The sequence below is a fragment of the Poecilia latipinna genome, unplaced genomic scaffold (genome assembly GCF_001443285.1).
Source record: "Poecilia latipinna isolate Pla-1442-1.1 unplaced genomic scaffold, P_latipinna-1.0 Scaffold1007, whole genome shotgun sequence".
NCBI lineage: Eukaryota > Metazoa > Chordata > Actinopteri > Cyprinodontiformes > Poeciliidae > Poecilia > Poecilia latipinna.
In genome coordinates, this window is record NW_015113623.1 from 203223 (window position 1) to 227572 (window position 24350).

The following is a 24350-nucleotide window of genomic DNA, read 5'->3' on the forward strand; positions in this document are numbered from 1 at the left end:
AACAATGGCAGGGTTGTTATTTAAGCAAATATACAGAGTCCTGCAGGAGTATTGTCACGTTTCGACAATCACGATGCATCCATCACCTTTTGATGTGACATTAAGTAGTGCAAAGCTGAAAGAAATTATAATAATTTACAAAAACAATCTGAAAAGTGTGGCATCTACATCTCTACTACCTATGCACAGCCAGAGACTGGGTTTCTTCCAAACACTGAAAGACATTTTTATGTCTTGAAATCAAATCTCAATTCATTTTCGGCCTGCACTTTGTCTAGGTCATTGTAACACATGGAAAGTCTTTCGCAGCCTCTAACAGCTTCTTATCCATGCCTGACCTTTTAGCTCCATCCATGTTCCTGTCAATAGTCGACCCTGTAGCTGATAACCCCCACAGCATGATGCTGCCACTACCATGTTTCATAGTTTGGAGGTGTTCATAATGAGTGGTGAACATCAGCTTATGATTTTCAATAAAGGCTCTCTTCCTGCCACCAGGTGTGAAGATTTCTGCAGTTTACTGGATCTTCACTCTACATTAGGTCTCACAGTGACAGTTTTCCTCTGTAGCACCAAAGTGAAAACTAAAACATGGACACATTTAAACTTTTTCACACCATTTTAAGTGTGACAAAACCTCAGCGGTTTTTCACTTGGCATGACTCGCAGAGTACAATTCACCAGAACCGAGTGTCCAGGTGAGCTTCCACCTCTCTTTGGCCTTCCAGTCCCACTGGGGTCCATTTAATCCAAGGCCAGCTGGCTGGCTGGCTGCTGAATCTGTTCAGCATGAGTCCTGGGCCTACTTACAACCCTGTGGGTATGGGTTTTTCTTTTGCAGCCTAGTTCCACAGTGATAGGAAGGCACAGCGCTCACAGTTAGCTCTGTCCATTAAGCTAAGTGAGAGTCGTCAATTATTAAAAACTTTCCCATGTATAATTCAAGTGTCAAGGTGCCACACACAAGTGTGCAGAGAGTTCATTACCTTGAGTTCAAAGTTGAATTAAATATTACAAACTCTGTGCAAAGTGCAGCCAGGAGGACATTTAGAAAAGACAAGACGATAAACTAAAGGTGTTTTCACACCTGGTAGTCCAGTAGACTACATTTGTTCCATTTTCAGCTGGTGCAATTCACTTTCACAATGCAGGCGAACCAAACCCTTTGAGCAACCTGGTCCTCCTCTTGCCTGTGGTGGCGCTAGACCAAGAACCACTGAAGGACACAACACTGAGCACTACTGCCTTTTTCACAAAATCTAAATAAAAATGGAGTAGCAACAGATTTTAGTGGTTACAGGTTTTCTCTCGTCTTCGGTAAAAAAAATACCATGACTCATTTCTCCTGTTGGTTCTGGACTCCTGCGCTTGTTTTGGTTATATTTACCCAAAATGCCCTGCAATATAGTCCATTTCCTGCTTTTGGAGTGGTCTCCAATCCACTTGGCATTCACGTGCATTCAAACTGCACGAGAGTTCACTTCAACTAAACTGAGGACCGATGGTTTGTATGGGACCAGAATTCGCTTATTTTTGATCTGCATCAGAGTTCGATTATGTAAACGAACTGGAGTTGGATTAAAGCGGACTAAACAGGGCTGGTGTGAATGCACACCAAGTTAATAATGAGTGGAGGGTGTGTGGTCCAAAAATTGGGACAAACGGGAATCCATCAGTTAAAGATCAACGTAGCACCATGTCTAATAGCATGAATATTAAGACCGTTCCCTAACAGAGGCCAAGAATGCAGACTGGCAATTAGATAAAATACAACAGGATATAATGAGGAAATTAAGTTAGTGTAAGTGGATTACTTCAGGAATAACTTAGTGTGCAAGTTGAAATGGATGTAGCATATTTAAACATGTATAAATATTGAAAAGAGAGAAGGAAAAGAAGGTTTGAGTCTAAGGTGATTTGTAAATCACTCCAAATTAACAAGCTAAGCTGAACAGGGCATGTGCAGAAAGACAGAGAAGAGAGGCTAGACTACCCTCCCAACACTCATCTCAGTGTAGGAGTGTGTCCTGGGGGAGCCTGCGATGTTAATACAGTTATTAAGCCTCTCCACTGAAGTCCGCTCCACCTCTTCAACCCTCAGCATCAAGGAATTCTCTGTGCCTGCCAGGCGGCGGGTGAGCTCGCATCTTCCACAATGAGATCAAACAGTCCCAAGTAGGCCAGCTCAGGGGAAGCCGCTGATGGAGCCAGGTGAGGCCGGGTGAGCCGAGCCCGTGGAGAATCCCAGCAGGCTTTAACGGAAGGGGAGGCTTTAGGTTTCAACCCTGCAGTAGCTCCTCCTTCCCTTCCTCTCTCTTTAAAGTCAGCTGACCAAGATTCCCATGCAGCTCCTCTCGCTGGTGGGGATTACAGACATGAAAGGCTTTAGCATGCGTGTATGAGAGCGTGGATTCCTTTTCTCTCTCTCTCTCTCTCTCTCTCTCTCTCTCTCTCTTCTCTTCTCTTCCCAGCTTCAGGATGCATACGGTTGCAGAGGCTCATTAGAGGTGAGCAGTGTGGGGAGGACAAACCAAGGTGGTAAAGGGCAGGGAAGAGTGCTCATTGCAGACTTTTTTATTTTTTGGCCAGGAAAGCCCTCTCTAGGGAAGTTCTAGCTGGTTGGTGCTGCAGGCGACGGGTTTGCAGGTGCATGCCTGTAATCACCGCATCCCAGCCAAACCATAACTCACACAGGAAAGGAAAAGGTTACTGCTGGAGCCAGTAGCCAGAACGAACATATTTGGAACGCTTTAATACTCTTTGCATTGGCATGAAAGCTTGACACAAAGGAAGCCGAATTTAGTAAAGCTTAAGGACCATTCTGAGTCTTTTGTCTTCTGCTACTTCAACTAGGGATGCAATCAACTTACAATTAATTGTCGATTAATGGTTTATTAGATTATAATTAGTTCCAATTGATTAACAACATCTACTTAAACCTTTTCAATGTTGGTAATTCGTAAGTGGAGCCAGTTGGCAGAAAAATAATCATGGCGGAGGCATCCCAGGACAGAAAAGAGGAACAGTCCAAAAGGAGTCAGATTTGGGATGCAAGGTGCATTTTATGTGGTACTGCTATGAAACAAACACTAGCCAAGCTTAGATTATCAAATTAGTAGTGCTCAGCCAGCCATGTTGCATGGCAGAGCAGCGTCAACTTCTCAACCAGACATTACTGATATGCTAAGAAGAAAATACACACATTGTTTATTCAATCAGTAATTTAACACAGCTGAAAGAAAACATTTTTTTTTGTTAAATATAACAATGTTTTTAAAATCAGCATATAAAAAAAACTTAGCTCTTACTGTTATGGAAAGACGATCGCTGGTTTCTAAAAAGATGTCTACTTATCAATTAATCGTTAGTAGATCGATAAGAGCAATGGACTTTAGATTAACTCATTAATTGATAACTTTGTAACTTAACCTCTAAAAATGTTGAGAGAACCAAGAATCTGGCGTAACAACAATGTGTAAAATATGACGATTATATGGGCCATCATATACCAGAGTCCATTTACTGCCATCGGCCTGCTGGCAGCTGCTGGATGAAGGCCAAGTACCCGTCAGCCGCACTAATCATATCAGCTGAGAGGTTCTCTCTGTCTCTGTTAGATCCCTTCTCCTAGCTCCTCCTTCTTTACCCCTCATATTTGCTCTCAGCTGCTTTTTTGTTCAAAAAGAGGAAAAAGGGCAAAATTCCAGAGGCCAAAAATGACATTAAATCCCCTGAAAGGCTCCACAGAGATTACTGTTTGAAAATGCCAGCCCTCCAGAAGATTTTTCTCTCCTGCTCTCACTCTCTTTCCCCCTCTCTGCTTCTCTCCCCTAACTTCACTCTCATTTTCTTTCAGCTGAGAGGTGCTGACAGCCCAGACACAATAATCCAGCTCCGCAGTGGAAGCACCACAGTGGCACAGCGCTGCGCCGCAAAGGTTTTTCCCACGTATGGCGCGAGGGCAAAGCCGGGTGTCCCGCCGCGGTGGAGTTGCTGAACATCACAGCTACAAGCCGAGGAGATGGCTGAGGCGTGCTGCGCCGCTCGAAAGCTCTGCTTCAAATAGTTGTCATATTTTCCATTAGTCAGCTTTACGACTGAAGTAGAGACAGACGGGAGGGAACAATGTTCAACAAAGAAAGTCAACGCTTTATATTTTATCTGCAACAAGCTGGTGTGAAGGTAGAGGACACAGAGGACACGACAGAATGAAGACGGATGATTCACTGTGGCGTTCCCTGAAGGGACAAGCTGGAAGAGAAGATGATCAAATGTTGCATCCAATGTTGTATGATGATGATTGCCACTCCATAGTGCAGCCGAAAGACTAAATAAATAAACTGTTCAGTGTAAAAAAAAAAAAAAGAAGAAAAAAAAAAAGTTAATTTCAGACTTGATATGATTATTTTAAACTGGCTGCTATTTTGGCGATAGCGATTTTGATCAATTGATCAAAATCAATCCAAAATCTGGAAAGAAATAGCTTAACACCAATTGGAAAATGCAAGGCGGATGCTAACTTTAGTTTTACCAACTAGCAGTTAGCTAGACATGTTATTCTCACAACTCTCATCTGCCATTCTGTCACCGTTTCAAACTAACTTGAACACTACTGTAACCAAGTGTTTACAGTCAGCCTGTTGAGAAGGCTTTATTAGCTTACACAACTGGAGTGGGTAGGAACAACTTCCTTTCTTGCTTCAAAATAAGGGCCTCAAACAATTGGTGTCCAAATTCAGGGACACATTTAACATAGGGAAGGTCCTTCGTCAACTACACAGGCTGGAACTGGACGGTTAGCCTTTAGGTTTATTCCTATCCTTACCTCGTCGTTTGTCTTGTCGCAAAGCAACAGTGAAAGAACTAAAGACAAGCTTTTCAAAAAAATTTTATTGAATTCTTTTACTAATTAAATTAATTGATTTTTTTTTTTTTTTACAAAAGCCATACAATGTTGTAAGTTTTTAATTTTTGTACCACAAGATACTAAAATACTTGTATTTACAACTCTAGTCTTCCGCTATGTATGTATGTCATTGGTGCAAGAACAAAAATCTGCCGACAGTGCATCTTGGTTCTAGATAGAAGGATACACCAGACCCGTCTCTCAAAAAGGAGGACGCATTTCGAGGAGTTTTTGAATTTGGTCACATAGCGGTGATGTAATCGGCCTTCGAAGGATGCGGCCCCTGAATTTGGACACACCCCACACTGTGGGGCCCACAATGTCACGTTTATACTAGCACACACTCTTCACATTCACAGCTCAATAATACTGACTAGTACATCACTTTAACAAGAAACATGGTATTCTAACATTGTCGGATCCTGTGTCATGAACTCCCACATCTTAGCTCTCAGCGCTGCATGCCTGCATATTTCTCAATCTCCGGGATGACAGGCCTTTTGAAAAAGAGTCAGAATAAGGAATAGACGGAGACGTTTCTGTGTCTTGTTTTACCCAAAGAGCGTGACATGTCATGCTGACGACTTTATCTTGGTTTCTTTTCCAGAGCACTGTCTCAGGGTATGAATGTCAGAGACTACTAGGTCATCAGTTGAACCCAACACCATGGCTCCTGGCAAGCAAACATGCAGCTAAGTGTTTTTTTTTTTTTTTTAGACAATGGGAGCTTCTAAAGTCCTTACGGGAACTGCTAACTGGTGTGATATAAGATTCATTTACAAGGATCCGTGAAAGACACTGTGTCTATTTAAAACTACCGGCTGCTTGATATCAGAGTGCATCCATCTTAAAATACAGTGGCTCCATTCATGAGGAAACAGGATACAGTTGTTTCGGTATTTTCTCACCTCTCTCTCGCTGTGATCAGAGCAGCTTGACTACAAGGCATCTCTCATTTGCCACAACGTGCAAACATCTCACAAACGCTGTTTACAGGAAATAAGTGCTCTGTAACTGGAGTCCGTCAGACTCCTTCCAAAAAAATATATGGATAATCCCGTCCTATCCATCTCTACCCAACACTACGCTTTTCCTTCTCACCTCCGCAGAAACTGTTGGTAGTCCATTTCATGGTGGTCCCAGGTGGGTCTTTAAGAGTCAAATGTCAAAGGCTGGGCTGCACCCAGACACTTAATGAATATGAAATGAGTTAGAGGGACTGTGGGAAACAGAGGAGAGCGGTGTGTGCAGGCAGTCATGGCTCCTCCGTCACGAGGTGGGAGTAGCCTGAGTCACTGAGGGATGGGCCCGGACAAGAGGAAGAAACTACACACACCAAGGATATCCAATGTTACTCAAGACTGGGCAAGGGCCGTCTACTTATATCATGGTATATCATCTCCTTTAAGTGACATGCCAGAAAAAGAGATGGAGTGATAAGAGATTTTTCTGCTGGTTAGAGCCTAAGGGATTGTTGGTCTGTTGTTCTGTTGCCTTCTACCGTAGGAAGTTTGGTACCTGCTTCAACCAGTTTTCCGTTTCCAGCTTATCGAATGTCGAGCAGACTGAACAGGCCCAAATGGGGACCGGTACTAAAATGAAAAGAATATGCAAACACCTGACCACAATAAAGAAAAGTACAAGGTTATGTGATGGTATGTTTACCAGTGCTGGTAAAATTAAGACTGAACTGCTAAATGCAGATTATTGGATGCACCTGGTCAGCTGACTGAAACAAAATATTATCAATATTCGAAAAAACACAATTTAGCAATGTCGTGTTCCCATTTAATAACAAGAGAAATTTAAAAATCACATGTGAATAAGTTTGTTCACATGATAGGTCATCAAAAAACATGCCACGCCATCGTCATTCAACTATTTCCTGCCATCCTCTGATATGTGATGGAAAAAAAAACAAAGTGTTTCCATTCAAGTTTTGTAAAATAAACCGATGTCAATATGGCCAAACGCCTTCTTCATCCAAGTGCTAAAACTCATTGAAAAACAAGTTGCTTTTCAAAATAAAAGACAAGTACTTCTAACAACATGCCTGCAAAATCAAGCGCATGTGAAAATATAATTTCAAAATAGCTTTGCTGAATTGAAAAGCTTGGGCATTTCAATACAGGCAAAGCTCAAACTAGGCTACTTGAGTTCTGGGTACAGCATATTTACAGACAAAAAATTTTAATCTTTAATGCATAATGTCTATATATAATTTTTTACAGTTTTGGCTTAATTGCTGCTCTGATTGTGTTGTTCTCTCAGCAAATAGCATGTTTTAGATGTTTTAGAGTCTGTATACTCAAGTTAGCAATGATTTGATTACTAATTTAGTTTTGTTAACTGATTAAATGTGATTTTATTCATTTTTTCAACCATAGCGTAATATAACAAAATTATTATGCTATATTTTATTTCAGCAATTTTAGGAATAATTGTTGCTTTCATATTTGAAATAAACAATTTGTTCATGTTATACAGTTTTGTTTGACGTTTTAATAGTGTTGAAAGAGTAATGCTCTAAATCTAAAAAAAAAGCCCACTCGAGACGTTGTACAAAATAGTCATTTGCCTTACACATACACCCTGAGTGTGTGTGGTAATCATGAAAATCTCCACAAAAGGTATTATGGGAAGCAACAAAAACAAGCTTGAGCTTTGAAACCACAATGAGATCATCTGACGTTCTGAGACTCCCTTCTATCTTTGGAGATGGACTGCTAGCTTATTAAAAGCATGGCTCTAGCCAGGGGGAAGGGGAGCACTTTGTCTCTGAGTGCAGAGAACACACGGGGCTAGTCTGAGCGATTCAGACGTCTTCTCGGCGCCCGTTTCATGCGTTGAACACAAACACGAGCAGAGCATGCTCCCGTTGCGATTAACAGAATCGACAGAAGCGGCAGCAACACGGCGCTATTTTTGCAGCCACCGAACTAACAGGCTCTAGTATTTTTAGCATCCTAACCTCTACCCTATTTTCTTGGCTGTCCCACTCTCAGAATAGGAGCGCATTCCACCACAATGTTGTGTGTGAGTGTGTGTGTGTGTGTATGTGTACTACTTGAGATGTGGACAGTTGTCATCCATGTGATGTTAACACAGATCCCTAGAGGGAGAGGGGAAGTGTGAGATTTCGTGAAGTGAGCTCTGGCCTGAGAGCTGCAAAGGATGGTTCCCTGCAACCAATGAAACAACACACAAGGTAATCACTCTATATACAGCAGATGTGATGGCAGGTAAGGGGTGGGGGGATTCTTGTAAAATATGAGGGAAAATTAGGGCAGGCAAACATTAAAGATTAATCATGACACCGAGCGCCCGTCTCTAGCCTGCCATGCAGACGATGCCACCGCAGAGGTGGAAACAGAGAGAGAGAGGGAGGAGGGGGAGATAAAGTGCGAGAGAGAAGAGAGACACTTTGAGAATGAAAATGCCCTGCAGATGAGTTCTGGGGTGATGAATGTCCATAGTTCAATACCGCACATGAATTACAGCGTGGGCTGGGGGATAAAACATGGAGACCGGGGCTGGGGAGTGCACGTGTGTGTGTGTAAGTGTGTGTGTCAGTAAACTGTCCATGCAGAGCCCATTGCGAACAAGCCATCTGTAGAAATAAGTAAAGAAGTGATTACAACAGGCCCAGCTCAATTTCTGACAGTTGATGCTTGACTGCCCCTGTAGAGCTGAATTGATTTAAATGAAGAAGCTATGAATATTTTATAGGGATCCCCCTCTTTCTCTCTCTCTGTCTCTTCCCTCGTTCACCTGAACATTTTTTGATCTTCTCATCCGTGTGTCTGTGGTTCAGCCTGTGTGTGTATGTGTGTGTGTTTCCCTGTGACATCAGGGAGAATGTAATTATTGATAGCGAGATTATGGCCCTATTGTCACAATGTCTGCAATCAGTTGGGCTTCTTTAAGCCTCCATGAATCAATGACACTGCCTGGATCCATTCCGTCTGCCCCTGCTTTGTTCATCAAAGTGAGCTTTGCAGAGTACACCAGGCCTTGTTTGGGGATTTAGTGACAAATCAAGCCCATGTACAGTAGAGCGCCGACTGATGCCTCCGGCTAATTCTCTCTCCAAACAAGACGAGGCCCGTCGCTAAACCTGAGAGCCTGTTAGGGGGGAAGTGTCCAAGGAAAACCAAATGCAGCAACCGTGCAACGTTCACAGCATGGGATGCGTCACCACCCAGTGATTAGGAGTCCGCCGTGGGGTCGCTTGTGCAAGTTCTGCTTGGGCCACACCCCTTTCAGTACACCTGAAAATTTCTGACAGCTTGAGGAGTCAAAAGAGATCCGTGCACCTCATTTGTCCTGGGTAACCTTGCAACATACTAAGTCTCCTGCTCTGAGGGCATCTCAATTCAGTAAAGGGTAAATTGCATTAAAAAGTGCAGTGGCAGCTTTGAATGTTGGTGGCGAGGTGCTGATTTTGGAGCGAGTGATGGCAGGTCGTGAAAGCCCCCCCGGCCTTTCCCATGGAAGGCAGCAGGAGTGGACTTGAAGTCCTTTCACCTTTTTATTTTATTTATTTATTTATTTATTTTTTTTCATTTTTTCTGAAATGAAAAAAACACACCTGGATGACAGAACGCGCTATGAATGTAGACCTCAAGGTTAAAGCCGATGTGTTCCTTTGGACAAACTGATCCCCTCCACCATTTCCATACACCAAACGTAATGTGTCTGAGGGTTCTGCATCGATGTCACCACTGGATGAAAAGGTTTCACCAATAAAGTAGAATGTCTGATTTTCCCTCCCCCAACAGAAACATCGTCTCAGTGAATTTCTGGGCTGAAGGAGGACACACTGAAGTATTAGACAATATGAGACATGATCAGACTATTGTCAACCTGAAGTTTAATGGAGCCTTTGATTTGTAGTCAGAAGGGGGGAAGAACTTGGTGGAAATAAATAAATAGTCTCCAAACTATTTTCTGCCGTATACAATGTTTTTATGACATAAAGCACTTTGACCTGCCTTGTTTCTGAAATGTGTCATACAAAGAAACTATGATTTGATTTGGATATAGCTTTAAATATTGGTTTTTAAAGCTATATAAATAACTTTATATAATCAGCTGGTACGGCTGATATCAGCCGTATCTGTTACGGCTGATAATGTCACTGTTGTCAGCCATAACAGTGACATTAATTTCAGATTTCAATATTGGCCCAAAATGTTCACATGGTGCACCTTGAAATGTATTTATTTAGTTCTTATTTGAAAGTTATTTTCTGCACTGATAGAAAATATCAGTGTAAGGAAAAATTACACTGATATTTTTCCTTACAATATAAGGAAAAATTCTTATGTTAATAATTCACAGTAAAAGGTCATGAAGGTTATTTGATCAGAGGTCATAATTTAGAAGGAATATCTGGTCCAAACCAGTACCACAGTATTACTCTACGTGCATTTATTCTGATATTTCAGAAAATATAGTATCACATAAAATACATATTTTTTGGCATTTTAAGAACATTTATTGGCATAATTCAAGAAAAAATACACTATACGGGATAACTGAAATGACCTTTGGCAACATGTGGGCACAGACTGCAGGAGGCCTGGAGTCAGAACTGACTGTGTTATCAGAACTGTTTATGCTGTGCTGTGTGTTTTCTCACTTCTCAGCACATCCCTGCCAAATAAATACAACTGCATATAGAAGCAGAGCAAAGAAGTCATCTCTGTAGTTCTTTCCAAAACCGCCAGCTTGCAAAAAAATACATAAATAAAAAGAGAGTCCAAACCTATCAACAAGTGTTTTTAGTATGTTTTCATGCAGCCTGATGGGACACTTCAGCTGCGTCCCATAACGCCGTACTGTCTGAGAAACCAGGAGAGAAGCTGCGGCTTCTCTTGGGAAATTTGCGTGGACTTTCTTCCGTGCAAATCACGCCAAACGGCCTCGCTCACGGACAGACTTCAAATGGATGGTGCCCTCCAGATCAGCACACCGACAAACAATAAAGCGCCATCTGTTTCTTCATGGGCCTCATCTCCTGCTAGGCAATAGGACTTCCGCACTTAAAATACCACATGAGTCAGATTAAGCTGCCAGTCCCCTTTTGCCTCTCAGACGCACAGCGTTCATCTCCCCCATCCCCGCCCGGCCCTCCTGCATCCGCTTTCCACAAGACAAACTAGCAGAGAGCTCGTCTCACTCCGCTTCATCTTTTCTCTATGGAAATCCCTGGCGATCGTTTTTCTTCATCCAGCGGACAGACTGAGAGAAGAAAAAAAAAAAGCCAACAAAAACCCAATGGACTGCTGAGCCCCTGATGCAATCCCCCCTTTTTGCTTCATCCCTCTCCTCATGTTTTTTTTTTAGAGTGTGACAGTCATGTGAACAAGGTCATGCACATTCTTTCATGCATGAGCCTCCAACTGTTGTTAGGTTTCTGACAAGTAGAGGGTGAAAAATCAAGTACATTTAATCTGCAAGGTCTAAGACTTTTTCTATTCTTTTTTTTTTTTTTTTTTAAAGAAAATATATGCAAAAATTGGGGCTCCCACAATAACCAGATTGCAGAAGTTAGCTAAAACATGTGCTGGCAGATAAAAAAAAGTAGCAGCTGGAAAGAAAGCATGTTTAAGGAACTAATGGCACTGAGAATGAAGCGTCCGGACCTTCCAGATTTACAGCTAGATACCTAATGGGTCCTGAAGGCCACGTTAGGCCACGTTAGGCCACTTTAGGCCTGGATAACCTCACTGAAGATGTGCATTCTTAGAGCCACAGAGCGCTGCTGTAAAAGTCCTAATGAATAGATAGATCCACCACTGAAAGGTTGAAAAGACAGAGGACCATAAACAACAGGAACCAAAGGGGGTAAGGGGGAACCAAATGTCAACCGGTGAGAAAACATCTGCTGTCTTTAGAAGAAATAAAATGAAAGCAAATCATGTTTTTTTTTTTTAAAGTAATGCATCAAGGAATTCATCCTTGTATATCCATTTTTTTTTTTTTTTTTGCTAAATTCATCAATATATTTAGTCTCTAGCTGCAAAAGCCAAATAGCTTCTTTAGTTGTACTTTCACAAAAATCTGGCAAAGGTTACAAATACATAGATGGATTTAATACTGTAAGTTTCCTTTACAAAATGAAGGAATTTCCTAATGAATAAGAAATTGGCAAGAAAACAAAAATACTGGCGCGTTTCTTAAAGTCATTTTAAGTTGAATAAAAACAAAGCAGCTAATTCAAACCACCTGACTTGTATTTACTCACAAACAGTAAAAAAAAAGAAAAAAAGAAAGAAAGGATAAAAATAAGGAGATAAGAAATGAAAGCTCAAATCTATAAGAAAATCAATCATTAGAAAATGAATATTGATAATCTGTTTTTGGAAGAATAAAGCATGCTGGGATTAGAGTGAAAGATGTCTGCTGCTGCAGCAGGAGGAGGAGGAGGCAGTGACAACATTAGCAGCAAACAGCAGAAGAAGACGGTGAATGTGGCTAAAGCAGTGCTGGGAAACAGATCCTGCCAAAAATAACTGGAGCCATCTTTGACTTGCTTCCTGAGCTTCTACCTGAAGAATGATGGAAGTAAAGTCAGAATATAGAGAAAAAGATGCATTCTTGCCTCTACTGATCTGTGGAAATTTTTAGAAAACTCAATTTAAACGGATTAGATTTACATTATTGGACAAATGACCAAGAATCTCTGCATGTGGACAAGAGGTCAAAGTTCAAGTCTAAATTAACGAAGAAAAAAAATACTCTAAACATTCATCTCTACTGAGCCTCGGATGTTCTCTTTTTTTCAAATTATGATTTTATTTTATTTTTTTTATCTCTGATATAATAAAGTGAAAACCAATCCGGCCTTCTGTCTGTGTGGTTTCCAGCCCAGCTATAGGTATCTGAGCTGTGATGACACTAACAGATGATGTTAGTGTCCCCCCCCGACCCCCCACCTCTGTCCTCTAGATGTGCATTAAATCCTTTATTGCACCGTCGCAGTAAAGGCAAAGAGCCGCTACGCTAACCCCCCTCGCTATCCCTCATTTGAGCAAAACAATGAGGAATTGAGGGATCAGAGGTCTCTTCCAGGGCCAAAAACCCCCATCGTCTCCCCTCAGACGAGCTCACATGGTTTGAATCAATGCCGCCGCTAGAGCCGTTTAGTGGATCGGCTCAATAAATACTATCTGGGCTCGCGTTGGATATGTGCTTTGATAGTGATTTGTCTCCTCCGGTCAGGAGGGGATGGGGGGCTAGTGGAGAGGGGGGGGGCACTCTAATCTCATCTGACTTGGAAAAACAAGCAGTGACAGAAGACGATGGAGATGGACTCCAACGCAAACAACAACAACAAAAAGAAGTGTTTTGGGTGCTTTCAGTTCTTGCTGCCAAACATCAGAAATTCCTGTCTACATATCCTCTTTGTCACATGTTCCTATAGTCTGGAGATGGGGAGGAAATTGGCTCTTAAGAGCCTGTGGAGATTCCTGTCCCTTTTTTTTTTTTTTTACGCTCCTACAGCAGTGAAAGACAACAGAACTCTCCTCCATTAAGCTCTGTGTGGTGCTGCTGCTTTGAAGTAAATAATGGGATGGGCTGCTGCTAGTTTTATTGCAACGGAGAGACTATCAGCCAGGCAAATGCGTGCTTCTTGCTGGTTATTGCGTGACTAACAAAAAAGAAAAAAAAAAAAAAAAAAAAACCCGACATGTAATGCATGCCAAAAGAAAAATCACTGATCTGAGTCAATGAAATATTAAAATGCTATTTATAGAGATGACAGAAGGCCTGGAATCCTTCTGTCATATGCTCTCATATCTGGGAGAGTATAATAAATAAATGCATCAGGATTACTACTGTTGTTATTATTCAAAAGTAAAAATTAGATTTTTCCCACTTAACTGGATATTTTGAGCTAAGAATTAACATGATAAAATGAATGTGGGTCAAAAGGAAAGGGGCCAACAATCACAGATTAAGACTGTCCAGGTGTGGAAACCATCAAAGTGTTTACAGAATAAATGAGTGAATATGACATGAGTCACCTGCTTTAATTTTTTTTACTGTTTCATAACTTGTATTAAATTCATCTTTCCAGTAATCAAGAGGAAAAGTTCCAGGGCTTCTTATAGCCTAGATGATTAGCAGTGCGCAGCAACAGATGGGGGAGGGGCAGAGCAGTGTTTCCCTATAATAAAATGCCAGATTCCCGTCTCATTCTCTGGAATCGCAGTAAAACTTTTAGAAACATGCGATGGATAATGTAAGCGGTTTTTAAACCTGCAACTTTTTAAGAGCTCACTACCTCCGACTCAATCCTATCAGCAAGAAACAGCTTATTTAGAATAAGTTGTTTTCTGACAGTAGGTTCAGTAAAGGATCAAATGATTTTATTTCATTAGATGATGCTCTTTGATCTTGAGAAACTATGCAAAATGGAGTTAAAGGCTGAAAAATAAATACAAAAGAAATGCTTAAATACAATATTTACTAACAGAACGGCAAAGAAATTATGCCATATGTATGCTCCACTTTACAGAGCTACTATATTAATATGGAAATATACAAAAGTTTATATATATATATTTATTTGTGGTGGCTCCAAAACAAGATCCTGCTCATGGCCTCATACAACTTTGAGCCGGCTCTGGTGCCAGTCACAAACTGACTAGAAACTACTAACAGTGCTGTCCAGGTAGTGGCAGGCGGCGGCTGCGGCTGCTGCTGCTCAGGGTGCAGCTCTCCAGATTACTGGAGAACCCCGGAGAGAACTCAGGCAGAAGAAGTTTGAGCTGATTAAGGCTTACATGGCCTTCAAAACACTGGCTGAATTTAGAGCATATTTCAGGAACGCAAAAGCCTGGGATAAAGTGGCTGGGGTCAGAGCGGCAGCAGCATGCTCCCTGAGGTTTCTCAGGATGAGGGAACAGAAAACTAAACACTCCAGCAGGCTGCCTGCCTTGTGAGGCAGCAAACACAGAAAGAAACAGAAAAGTAGGTCAGATGGAGCCTATATATACACAAGAAAAGATGCGTCTTCTTTTAAACAGGCATGTGTGTATTTCACGTGGAACATGACAAAACGGAACATATTTGAATAAATAACTAAAATTCTCCAAACTTTTCCTAAAGAATGAGGTGAAGTTGCAGGGAATATAAAAAGGGGAGGGGGAGGTGAGGGGGGGGGGCGGACACCTACAGTGATTGGAGCCGTTCCAGTGCTGGTTCCTGATGGACGTGCTGTAAGGATGGGGCGCCCCGGGCACCAGCCCCTTCTCTGGGATCAAGCATCCTCTGCTCTGGTTGTAATAATCCATCATTAAAAACGGGTTCGGGCTGGGATTCAGTCCCACAACGTCCACGCTCTCGTACATCATACGCGGCAGAGAGGTGGCGGCGGCGGGGAGAGGCGCTGAAAACACGGAGCGGTGCTCAGAGGTAGATTGGCTCAGATGGAGGGGAGAGCGAGGGGGAAAACGGCATCAAGATCGAGGGAAAAGTGATAGATCCAAACACAGCGGGACGATCTGGACATCTGGCATTTTCCTGCAGAAACCGCAACAGCAGCAGCAAAATAAAAAATAAAAAAATATAAAAAAAGACATCAACCTCGTTTGAGAAGATTTTAAAAAGCAGTCCGCATTGTGTCCGACGGAGCAGCACCAAGAAAAAGAAAGAAAGAAAGAAAAAAAAACCACAGAGAATACACCAAGCCGAACCGAGGGAAGTTCAGCAGAAATAGATCTGTCCGGTCCGGTCCGCTCAGGTCGGCCTCGATCGGAGTCGGAGCAACATTTAAACAAGGCTCCGTCCGCGCTGCGAACCGCAATTAAATCCCAGACAGCAGAGCAGAAATAAATCCGATCCGGGACAGAGGCGTTAAGATTCCGCGGAGTTGCGGTCCGTCCTCCGGCTGGGTTCTGCTCGGTTGTCCCGTTAGCGCCCGATCCGCCGCGGCTGGACTCCTTGTCAGCTTCCCCCTCCACCACCAACCACCGCCGTCCCCTCCTCTCCTGTGCAGCAACCCGGCGGCTTCCTTTCGCTCTCACTCAGACTCCCGGCTGCACCGCCTGCTTCGTGTTTGCAGAGAGAGAAATTGTTCCCACAGCAAAGCGAGCGGCGATCATATTGTGCAGAAATGTGACAAGGCGCAGCAGCTGAGCTGAGGGGATCTGGCTCCACCTCCAGCGGGCTCCGGGCTTTTCACCCCCCACCACCTCCGTGTCTTTCATGCAGCCGCTCCGCCCATATTTAACCCTTTCAGGGACGTGACAATGGATGTCCCTTTCTGCAACGCAGGGCCTGAATGAGGCAGAGCGGGGCCCTCCCTCTAACCCAGCAGCGGGGGCTTTAAATAGGAACGGCTTTCATGACATGATTGAGTTATATAAGCGCAGTAATTAGTCGTTCATATCTTTCCACAGAGTTTATGGGTATAATGAAAGCTGCAGCAGAATGCATCTCTCTGATGTTTACTTTTTTTCCTGGAAGTTCCTCACTCCTTACCATCTTCAATCAGTTCCCAAACCTCTATGTTTTTTTTTCCCCCTTCTAACCCAAACACTCTTGTCTTGCTAATTTGCCTAATGCTATGCTGCTGAACTTTAGCTGAACCCAGGGAAGAAGGCGAGCCTCACCTCCCGGTGACCCGCTGGTTTGACTTGGGATTCGCCTCTCCGGCTCGCTCCCCATCTCACATTATTCAAGGTTTCCCACCTTGTTGTACACCCAGAGTAACGGCGCCGTGCTCATTCCTCGAGCGCTGGCCCCGCAGACGGAGGTGCCGCGGTTCACACGGCGCCACGCCGACAAACGACAGTGGCGAAGTCACCCGGTGGCAGAGAGGCAGGCGAGTTTCTCACAGCCTGCTTACAGCTGGGAGAAAGTCCAGGAAGTTGTTTACACGTTTTTTTTGTTGTTGTTATTCTTCACATCTTTACTGTGCAGCATTTCATGCATCGCTGCAGAGACTCGGCATGCTAGCATGAAGCAGTGTCATGCTTGCAACTGGATTCTGTGCCAAAACTAGAACTAGAACAATGCAGCTGGAAAGCATAACAAACGACATCGGTGGAAGAGAAGAAGTATCAGAGATGATCCTGACACTAAGAAGAAATGTCTCCAACTTTTACACACTCAAAATCAGAGCTTCTTAAGATTTCTCTAGAATCTAGTCGGGAGGGGGGGGAATAAATTATGTACTTCAGTTTATGGAGAGAAATCTAATCGAAAATCAATCAGAAAATTCTGATTTGTGCGTCTCTACTGGTAAAAAAACCAAAAAAAAACTTGACATTTTTAATTACTTAGGGAATGTCTTTCAGATACACTACATTGGGGCGCAGTTGCAACTAATCACAGCTTTTGACTGATGTTATTATTACTTCATATGTTGTTTGTTGCTGTGGTTCCTCTGCTTAGTTTTCTCTTTCTGCAGGTGTAGAAGCAGACTTCTACGGTGTTGACTTGTGTCCTCTTTATGCTTCCTTCTGTCTTCTACCCTTATCTTCCTCTTTCCCTTTAGACCTCTGCCCCACCATTCTATCTTCCTCTGCGTCCATTACATTTGAAATAAACCCAAAGCAACTTCTAATAAAGCTGTAATGCTCCACTTGTGAAAGTAAATCTGTTGGGCCTTAAATTGACATAACAGTTATGAATGCTATACTGCCAGACAAGACGCATTAAAAAAAAGTCTGGAGGATGCGTAGCTGCATCACATGACTGTAGGTGGACGAGGCCTGGACTGCATGACAGGCGACACGATGTCCCGCGTTGAGGCATCTCAGCATGAACAAAGGCTTTTCAGAATAGCTTGGCTGAACAAACTGCAACAGAGTGACCTTTTCAAATGTCCGCTTCATTATGGGTTCGGACACAAAGCCGACAGACTTGTGTTGTAAATGACGCCGCTGACGGAACAGCCCTCCTCCTCCGGTGATCCTACACCTGAGCCACAGGCCACAGCTGGGTCTGCCCAAGCCAGCTTTTGAAAAAGATTATCAGAATGGAGACTAGCAGGAGGGAGGAGCGGGTGAGTGAGTGGAGGGGGTTCCCTGCTCCGCCCCCAGCTGACTGTGACACTTATTTAATGCAGATTCCGCTGTGTTTACCCTGCCTGATAAGAGGCGATGTGCAGACCCGGGCCACGGCGACCCCTTGCCTGCATTGATAGCCACACATTCCTTGACAGGATTAGCCAGATGAGTAATGGCTGTCAGAAAATGCTAATTTTCCAGGCTCTGTTTTCTTCTCCGAAGGGGATGGCATTCATCCTGGAGTGATACCCTGTGATTGCAGAGGACAAGCTGACAGATAACAGGCTGTTGATCATTACTTAATTAGGGAGGGAGGTCTTTTCCCTCCAACCTTTAACAGACATCTCAGAGAGAGAGAGATTTACAGCATTCTCCACTATTATTGGCAGGCCTTATAGAATGTCCATGAAAGCCTTAAGATGAATCGCTCTTATGAATATGGCACACTTTGCTGCAGTGAGCTTTTCTTTACCATCCTCCTCAGCTTGCAGAACTGAGCCCTCACCCACTCTATGCTTGTTTAGTTTTTTCATTCTTGCTCTGACTGTAGAAAAATGAAAATTTTAGGCAAGAAGTGATCTGACTGTTGAAGATCAACACACAGGTGGGTTGGTTGGATGGAGTGTTGGGCCATCTTTACCACTTTGAAGAACGTTTGAGACAAAATAGGAATCTACCATGTGTATACCCCAGCAGAACCAAATGAATTGCTAATCTTTTTTGGAGCGTTAGAAATCACTTGTTCCAATAACTGTGGAACAAGTGATTTCTATAAAAATCTAATTGAAATCTGCACTTTTTTTCAGTGCAAGATAAATTATTTTAGGTGGAGGTGAGCGGTTTGATCCAAAGTATCAATAATATCAACAACAAGTCTGTATCAGTATCAAATTGATACTAGTTTGGTAAAATTAGTATCACACTTTAGATTCAGATTTGGACTTGAAATTTTATTTTATCTTTGCATCATAGTTTCTCAACTCTACCTCAAAAAAGATTTTGTTTTGCTCTCAAATTAAGTTTTTGTTCTTTATTTATTTAGAAAAAAATGCACACAAATTAGTTTTGTTTTTTTATTTTTTCTATTTATTGTATTAACTTCTTAACTCTTAACCTCTCAACACCAGTTAATGAACAGTTAAGGTTATATACGCCTTATATATTCCTAAAGTATTTTGTAGACACTTCTAAACTTTGTCCAAATTCTATCCTAGGCTTAAATAAAATAACTGAAAGGAAAGCCACAAAAACACCTGAATGTCAGAAGTTTGATGTTACATTAAACCTAAATAATAAAAATTGTCAGTATTGGTATCAATATGATACTGTTCCTGTATTTACTTAGTATCAGATCCATATCAGTATATGAAATATTGCACACTTCTTATTTTAGAACACTTTATTCATATTTACTAGGAGTAAATTAGAGAGGGTGCAGAAAAAGTTGAATGCTTAAATGAACAACAATTTCAGTCCATGTTCAGGATATTAGGAGTAAATTCACAGAACGTGTGAGCAGCATATCATAAACTCCATCTTTAAGGCTATGATCGCTTTAGGTTTTTGTCTGTTGTATGTCATTGTACTCTCATGCCAGTTTCAGAGAAGCTCCTTTCAAACAACACTGTAAAGCAGGATTAACACACGTTTTTGCCCATTTCTGCCCATTCTGTGAAAGGACCAACACGATGTGGAAGGAGGAAGACAAAGTCAACCTGCTTCTCTTACACTCCTGTTTGAATCGAGCACATAAAGCTTAGAAAGGCAATGAACTGCACGGCCACAACTTAGGATTTCTAACAGCACTGTTATCAAGCATTTATGCATGTGCCGAGCAACATGTTTGACAACTGGTGCCACAAAACCAAAGGAGGTAAGAGATGTGAGTGGTCTCTCCTCCATTTTCATGACTGTGTTAAGACTGGGGGGAAAAGAGAAGAGAGACCACAAGAGGTTCAGAGCACATTAACACACCAGTGCAGGTGGTTGCCCTTGTTCCAGCTTCAACATGCAGCACACTCCTGAGTACATGGAAAAGTACTTTACCAGAGGAAAGACTGAGAGAATGAGATAGTGTATTGATGATGTCGCAGAGATCCGAGTCACAGACAAGGAGCTTCAGCTGCATAAAAATTGAGTCAAACTGATATTAAGGCGTGATCTGTGTGGCATCAGGATGTAAATGCACAGTTACGTAACGAGAAATGACTTGAGGAATGCCAGAAGCGGCAAACTCAGTGTCCTTGGTTTGGAGCAAAGCTGTAAATGAGTTTCAGGCAAAGAGTGGTGAGGGGAGAGAGAGGGAGCAGGATTTCAGAGGGGAATTCAAAGAGTTTTATAGGCATGGGCGGGAGAGGAGATTGCTGGCTGGACCTTGAGGGTGTCAAACTATTTTTACTGCCCCCACTCTCGTTCTCGCTTGCTCCAATCACGGGTGCTAGGAAGCAGTAAAAAGCACTTCCCCCACCCCACCATACCTTCCCAAGGAGATGAGCCCACAGGTTAGAACAAACAATAGGTTGTTTTGTCATTTGGATTATTGTGCATGATAAAAGGAGGAGGGAAAGCACCTTCTCTGGGAACGGACACAGAGCTGTAAACAATCTGAACGGACCTTGGTCAAGCTAATCAGTGAGAATTTGACTTGAATGCTCAGCAGACTCTGGAGATAATCCACCAACATCTGCAATCAACTATGTCTTGACCCTCATGTTGCTCCACTCCAGAGATGTCTTTTTGTTTTGTGTGTGTTTTTTTTTTAATCCAAAGCCATGAGTGCTCCCTGTGCAGTGCACTTCTTATTGGAGTGGACATCCAAATCAAAACACAATCATATTGCCTTAAAGTCATGGAAAATTCTGCTGAGCTCTGGCTGCCCGAAGACCCCTTTACTGGGATATGTGAAAACAGAAAACAGATCAGACCTGCCGTATCACTAGGACAACACTCTGCTTGGGTAAAAGCCACCTCCTGACAAGATAAGGCCAGACATGTTAGAGTTAGAATAGCCAGGACCTAATTTTAGAGTTCCTGTCTGCCTTAGTGGCTACAACACAAACACAGGCGCTGAATGCTCCTCCACTCCACCGCTACACCGCTACACCTCCCCCTGAGCACTCCTGCACATGTGCCAGCAGATGGCTAATGCCCAGACGATAAAAAAAGTTGGGACAAGCCTCAGCAAAGCTTTCCATCTTTCTTAAACCTTCCCAGTGACCTAATAAAGAAGCTCAACAGGGGAAAGAAAACAGAAGAGTCCTTCTGATGGGAAGCACTGCAACGATCTGAAGTGTGCAGTTGGGCAGCTAGAGAACCTAAGATAAGAGTTGTGTCGATGCAAAGCTCTGAGCACGTCCAGGGCATTATCCTGCGATTGTGATGCTTAGCGCCGTAATCCTCTCCAACCCCCACCCCAACCGCTAACTTCCTAATGACATGATCAGGTCTAGACTGAGTGTCCAGGTCCTACCCCAACACACACCAACAGTTGGGTTTCAGGTCTACATGAAGATCCTCAACCTTTCTGTCCCCTCTCTTCCTCTTACATCTCGTTTGCACAGCTGCTGGGATGCAGCCTGAACAGGCAGCTGTTCTCCACCACAGCAAGGAAACACTATGAGGGAAATGAGCCCTGCCTGCGAGAACAAGATGCAGTTGTGCATCACTTTCACCTCACTTCCGTCAGTCCACCCAATGTGGTGCATGTGACGATCCGCACGAATGAATTCATGGAGCACGAGATGGAACAATTTTTTTGCAATATTTTTAGAAAAATTTTTTATTTATAAATCAAGTAAAGGTTTTATGAAATTATAAAGTGAATTTTAATCCCTTAACTTTCATGTGCACAATGATGATGTCATGGGCCCATTAACTATATGTTCTGAGGTTGACAGTTAAGGGTTAAAACAATGTTTCTCAAATAGGTGCCACTGAGTGTGTGTACAAGTACTGCCTTTAGTTGTACTAGGAAAAACCTATGCTTGGCTCTGAGAATGAAATTATACTTAAGACTCCACTTTTTAGCAGATAAACTGTATAAATTGGTCCTTAAGGGTGATATCTTTTGTTTCTTTGCAAACTGTTACATTCTTGTTGAAATCAGTTTAATTCTACAATATTTGGTCTAAAACCGTCTTGGTGCTGCCCTCTTTGGGTTGACTGGTGGATATTGCAGTCAAATTTTCCGATTGGCTGCAAAGTCACAACTTGATTGATGCCTACGTCACAGTCTCGTGTTTGGGTACAAACCATTTCAGACACATGCCTCCAGAGCGATCTGTGCTTCATATGTCACCAAAGAAAAAAGCAGCTAGATTTGTCACTAGATGCTTTATTGAAAAAAATATTTGTGAAAGGTTATGAAAAGTCACTAAATACAATAATGAAGTTTCTAAGTTGGCAGCAGTGACCACACCCCCATTTAACCTGCTCTCTTAGCTCCGCCCACTTTGGTAGAACTGTTCAATAATCGTCTGTGGCGGTACTACGGTTTTAATTGGGTCTAGTTCAAGTTTAACTTCGAAAAAAGATATAAAAATCATAAAGTGATTCACAATAAATCAATACAACAGCCCAGTAGTCAACAATACATAAACAGCAGCTCGGTTTAGATGACTGTCAATGGTTTGTGACTTTCTGCTCTGATCCACAGACCAAACAGAAACCAAACAGTAACAGACACCCAGCGATCATTGTTACATTCAAACTCAATGTGATCACCAGGTCTGATTAGGAAACCCGTAAACATGAGTCTTTGTGAATTGACATGGAAAAAGAAGGCAATTCCGGTATACTTAAAGCACTCACTTTGATATCTGGGGCTCCGATGGCTTCCATTTATTTCATAAAAGGGAAGTCATGCCAACAGAAATCAGGGCTTTGCAAGACATCCGATGATAAATCTTGTGAAATTTCACCATTACACCCACTGTGGAGCCTCAAGTTAAAGTGTTCTGGAGATTTCAGATTGGTGCTTTGCTGTCCTCTCTCTGTCTACCCTCTCTAAAAAGCCACTCTAAGTGGCTACATGCATCTTTGTGAAAGCCACCCCCCCTCCCAATCATTATCCCTTTAATGTTTTTCCAACGACAGATTCCAGCATTTATGGTACAGGCCTATATCTGCCCATAAAGCCTTTTATTGTTTAGCTGAGCTCTATGTTGGCCGTAACCTGGTTTTCCCATTTTTTATGGGGACCTTCACTATATCACTGGGGGGAGGACAAAGCTGCACACCATCGGTGTTTACCAAAGTATGGCCCCACTCATAAATCCATCGTGGCCGGCGGCATTCTGGAAATACCTCGGCAGAGCAAGAGGAGACAGAGGAAGGGGGGGAGGAGACTTAGCGTAACGCATACCTTGTAGTCGTCCATGCTCTCCAGCCTTGAGTTAGAAAGCCCATATCCTCAATGATCATTAAGACTATGTCCCTTTGAATAGAGTCCATCACTCAGCAAATCAAGAGAAAATTGCAAAGGATGTTACCCTAGAGGAAGGATATCTTCATATAAGCCATCCAAGACTTGGAATGGCCCCCATTAGCAGTCAGAAACAGGGAGACGTGGAGTACATACAGAAGGACAGCAGGTTCATTTCATGAAAAAAGAAGACAAAAGGGAACAGGAGTAAAATGATTTGACAGGAAAAAGCTAAATGAGACGTGAGAACTGCAAGTAGCCACTACCAAAATTTCTTATTTTCTGGATGCACTTAAAGCACTAATAGAAACAAAAGCATGATGAAGGTGCTGAATGCTGCCTGAAAGTAACAGAAAAATGAAGAATATATTATCAAAGAGAGAAGAAGCATAAATATTGTAACAGGTTTATTTGAAAATGGTAATTTCTTAAACCATTTTGGTGTAAAATAGAACAGATCTGAAAACTACAATGTTTTAGGGAATGTAACTTGTCCACAGAAACAAAACTGAAGCTGATTTTATGAAAGAAATTGAGGTCTTGTACATGGCACCGGCCACATCATTTAAAAAAAAAAAAGAAAAACACACACACACATGGGATCAGTTTCAGAAAACTTGTCATTCACATCAACCCACACAAATACTCAGCTGAGTATTGTTTTAAACATGAAAAATCCATAGAGGGCAGTGTAGTGGAAAGCTAAAACCTATGTCAGCCAACCAGATTATTTCAAAACAAGAACAACTTCCTTTTGGGAATCAACAGGCTTCAAGAAGTTATTTTGTTTGGAAAGATATATAGGTTGAAGGATGTCATAGGTTCAAGTCCTGGCCTGATGATCTTTGCCGCATGTCATCGTCCTTTCTTGTTATAATTTTCTTGCCTGACCTCTCTTACATAAAGGCCACTTAAGCCAATATAACCTTAATTAAAAAGAAAGAAAAAAAAATTAAAGCTCCGCGGAGCCTCAAGCGGCCCTCGCAGCCAAGCG

The 24350-nt window shown here is 42.4% G+C and overlaps 1 protein-coding gene and 1 long non-coding RNA gene across 5 annotated transcripts in view; one reads left to right on the forward strand and one right to left on the reverse strand.

Annotated features, from left to right (window-relative positions):
• Positions 1–24350, reverse strand: part of raraa (retinoic acid receptor, alpha a) — a 203034-nt gene that overhangs the window by 35545 nt on the left and 143139 nt on the right. The window contains exon 1 of one of the 4 annotated variants that reach the window (XM_015050709.1): positions 15096–16220. The exons of the other annotated variants lie outside the window; for them this stretch is intronic. Coding sequence (XP_014906195.1) covers positions 15096–15273 — 178 coding nt within the window. The 5' untranslated portion in view covers positions 15274–16220. Of the gene's footprint in view, positions 1–15095; positions 16221–24350 lie in introns of those variants that run through there. 4 annotated transcript variants of the gene reach the window in all.
• On the forward strand, positions 1427–6814 carry LOC106958679 (uncharacterized). The gene is made up of 2 exons (XR_001427195.1): positions 1427–2507; positions 3857–6814. It is a non-coding gene; the product is annotated as an uncharacterized LOC106958679 (long non-coding RNA).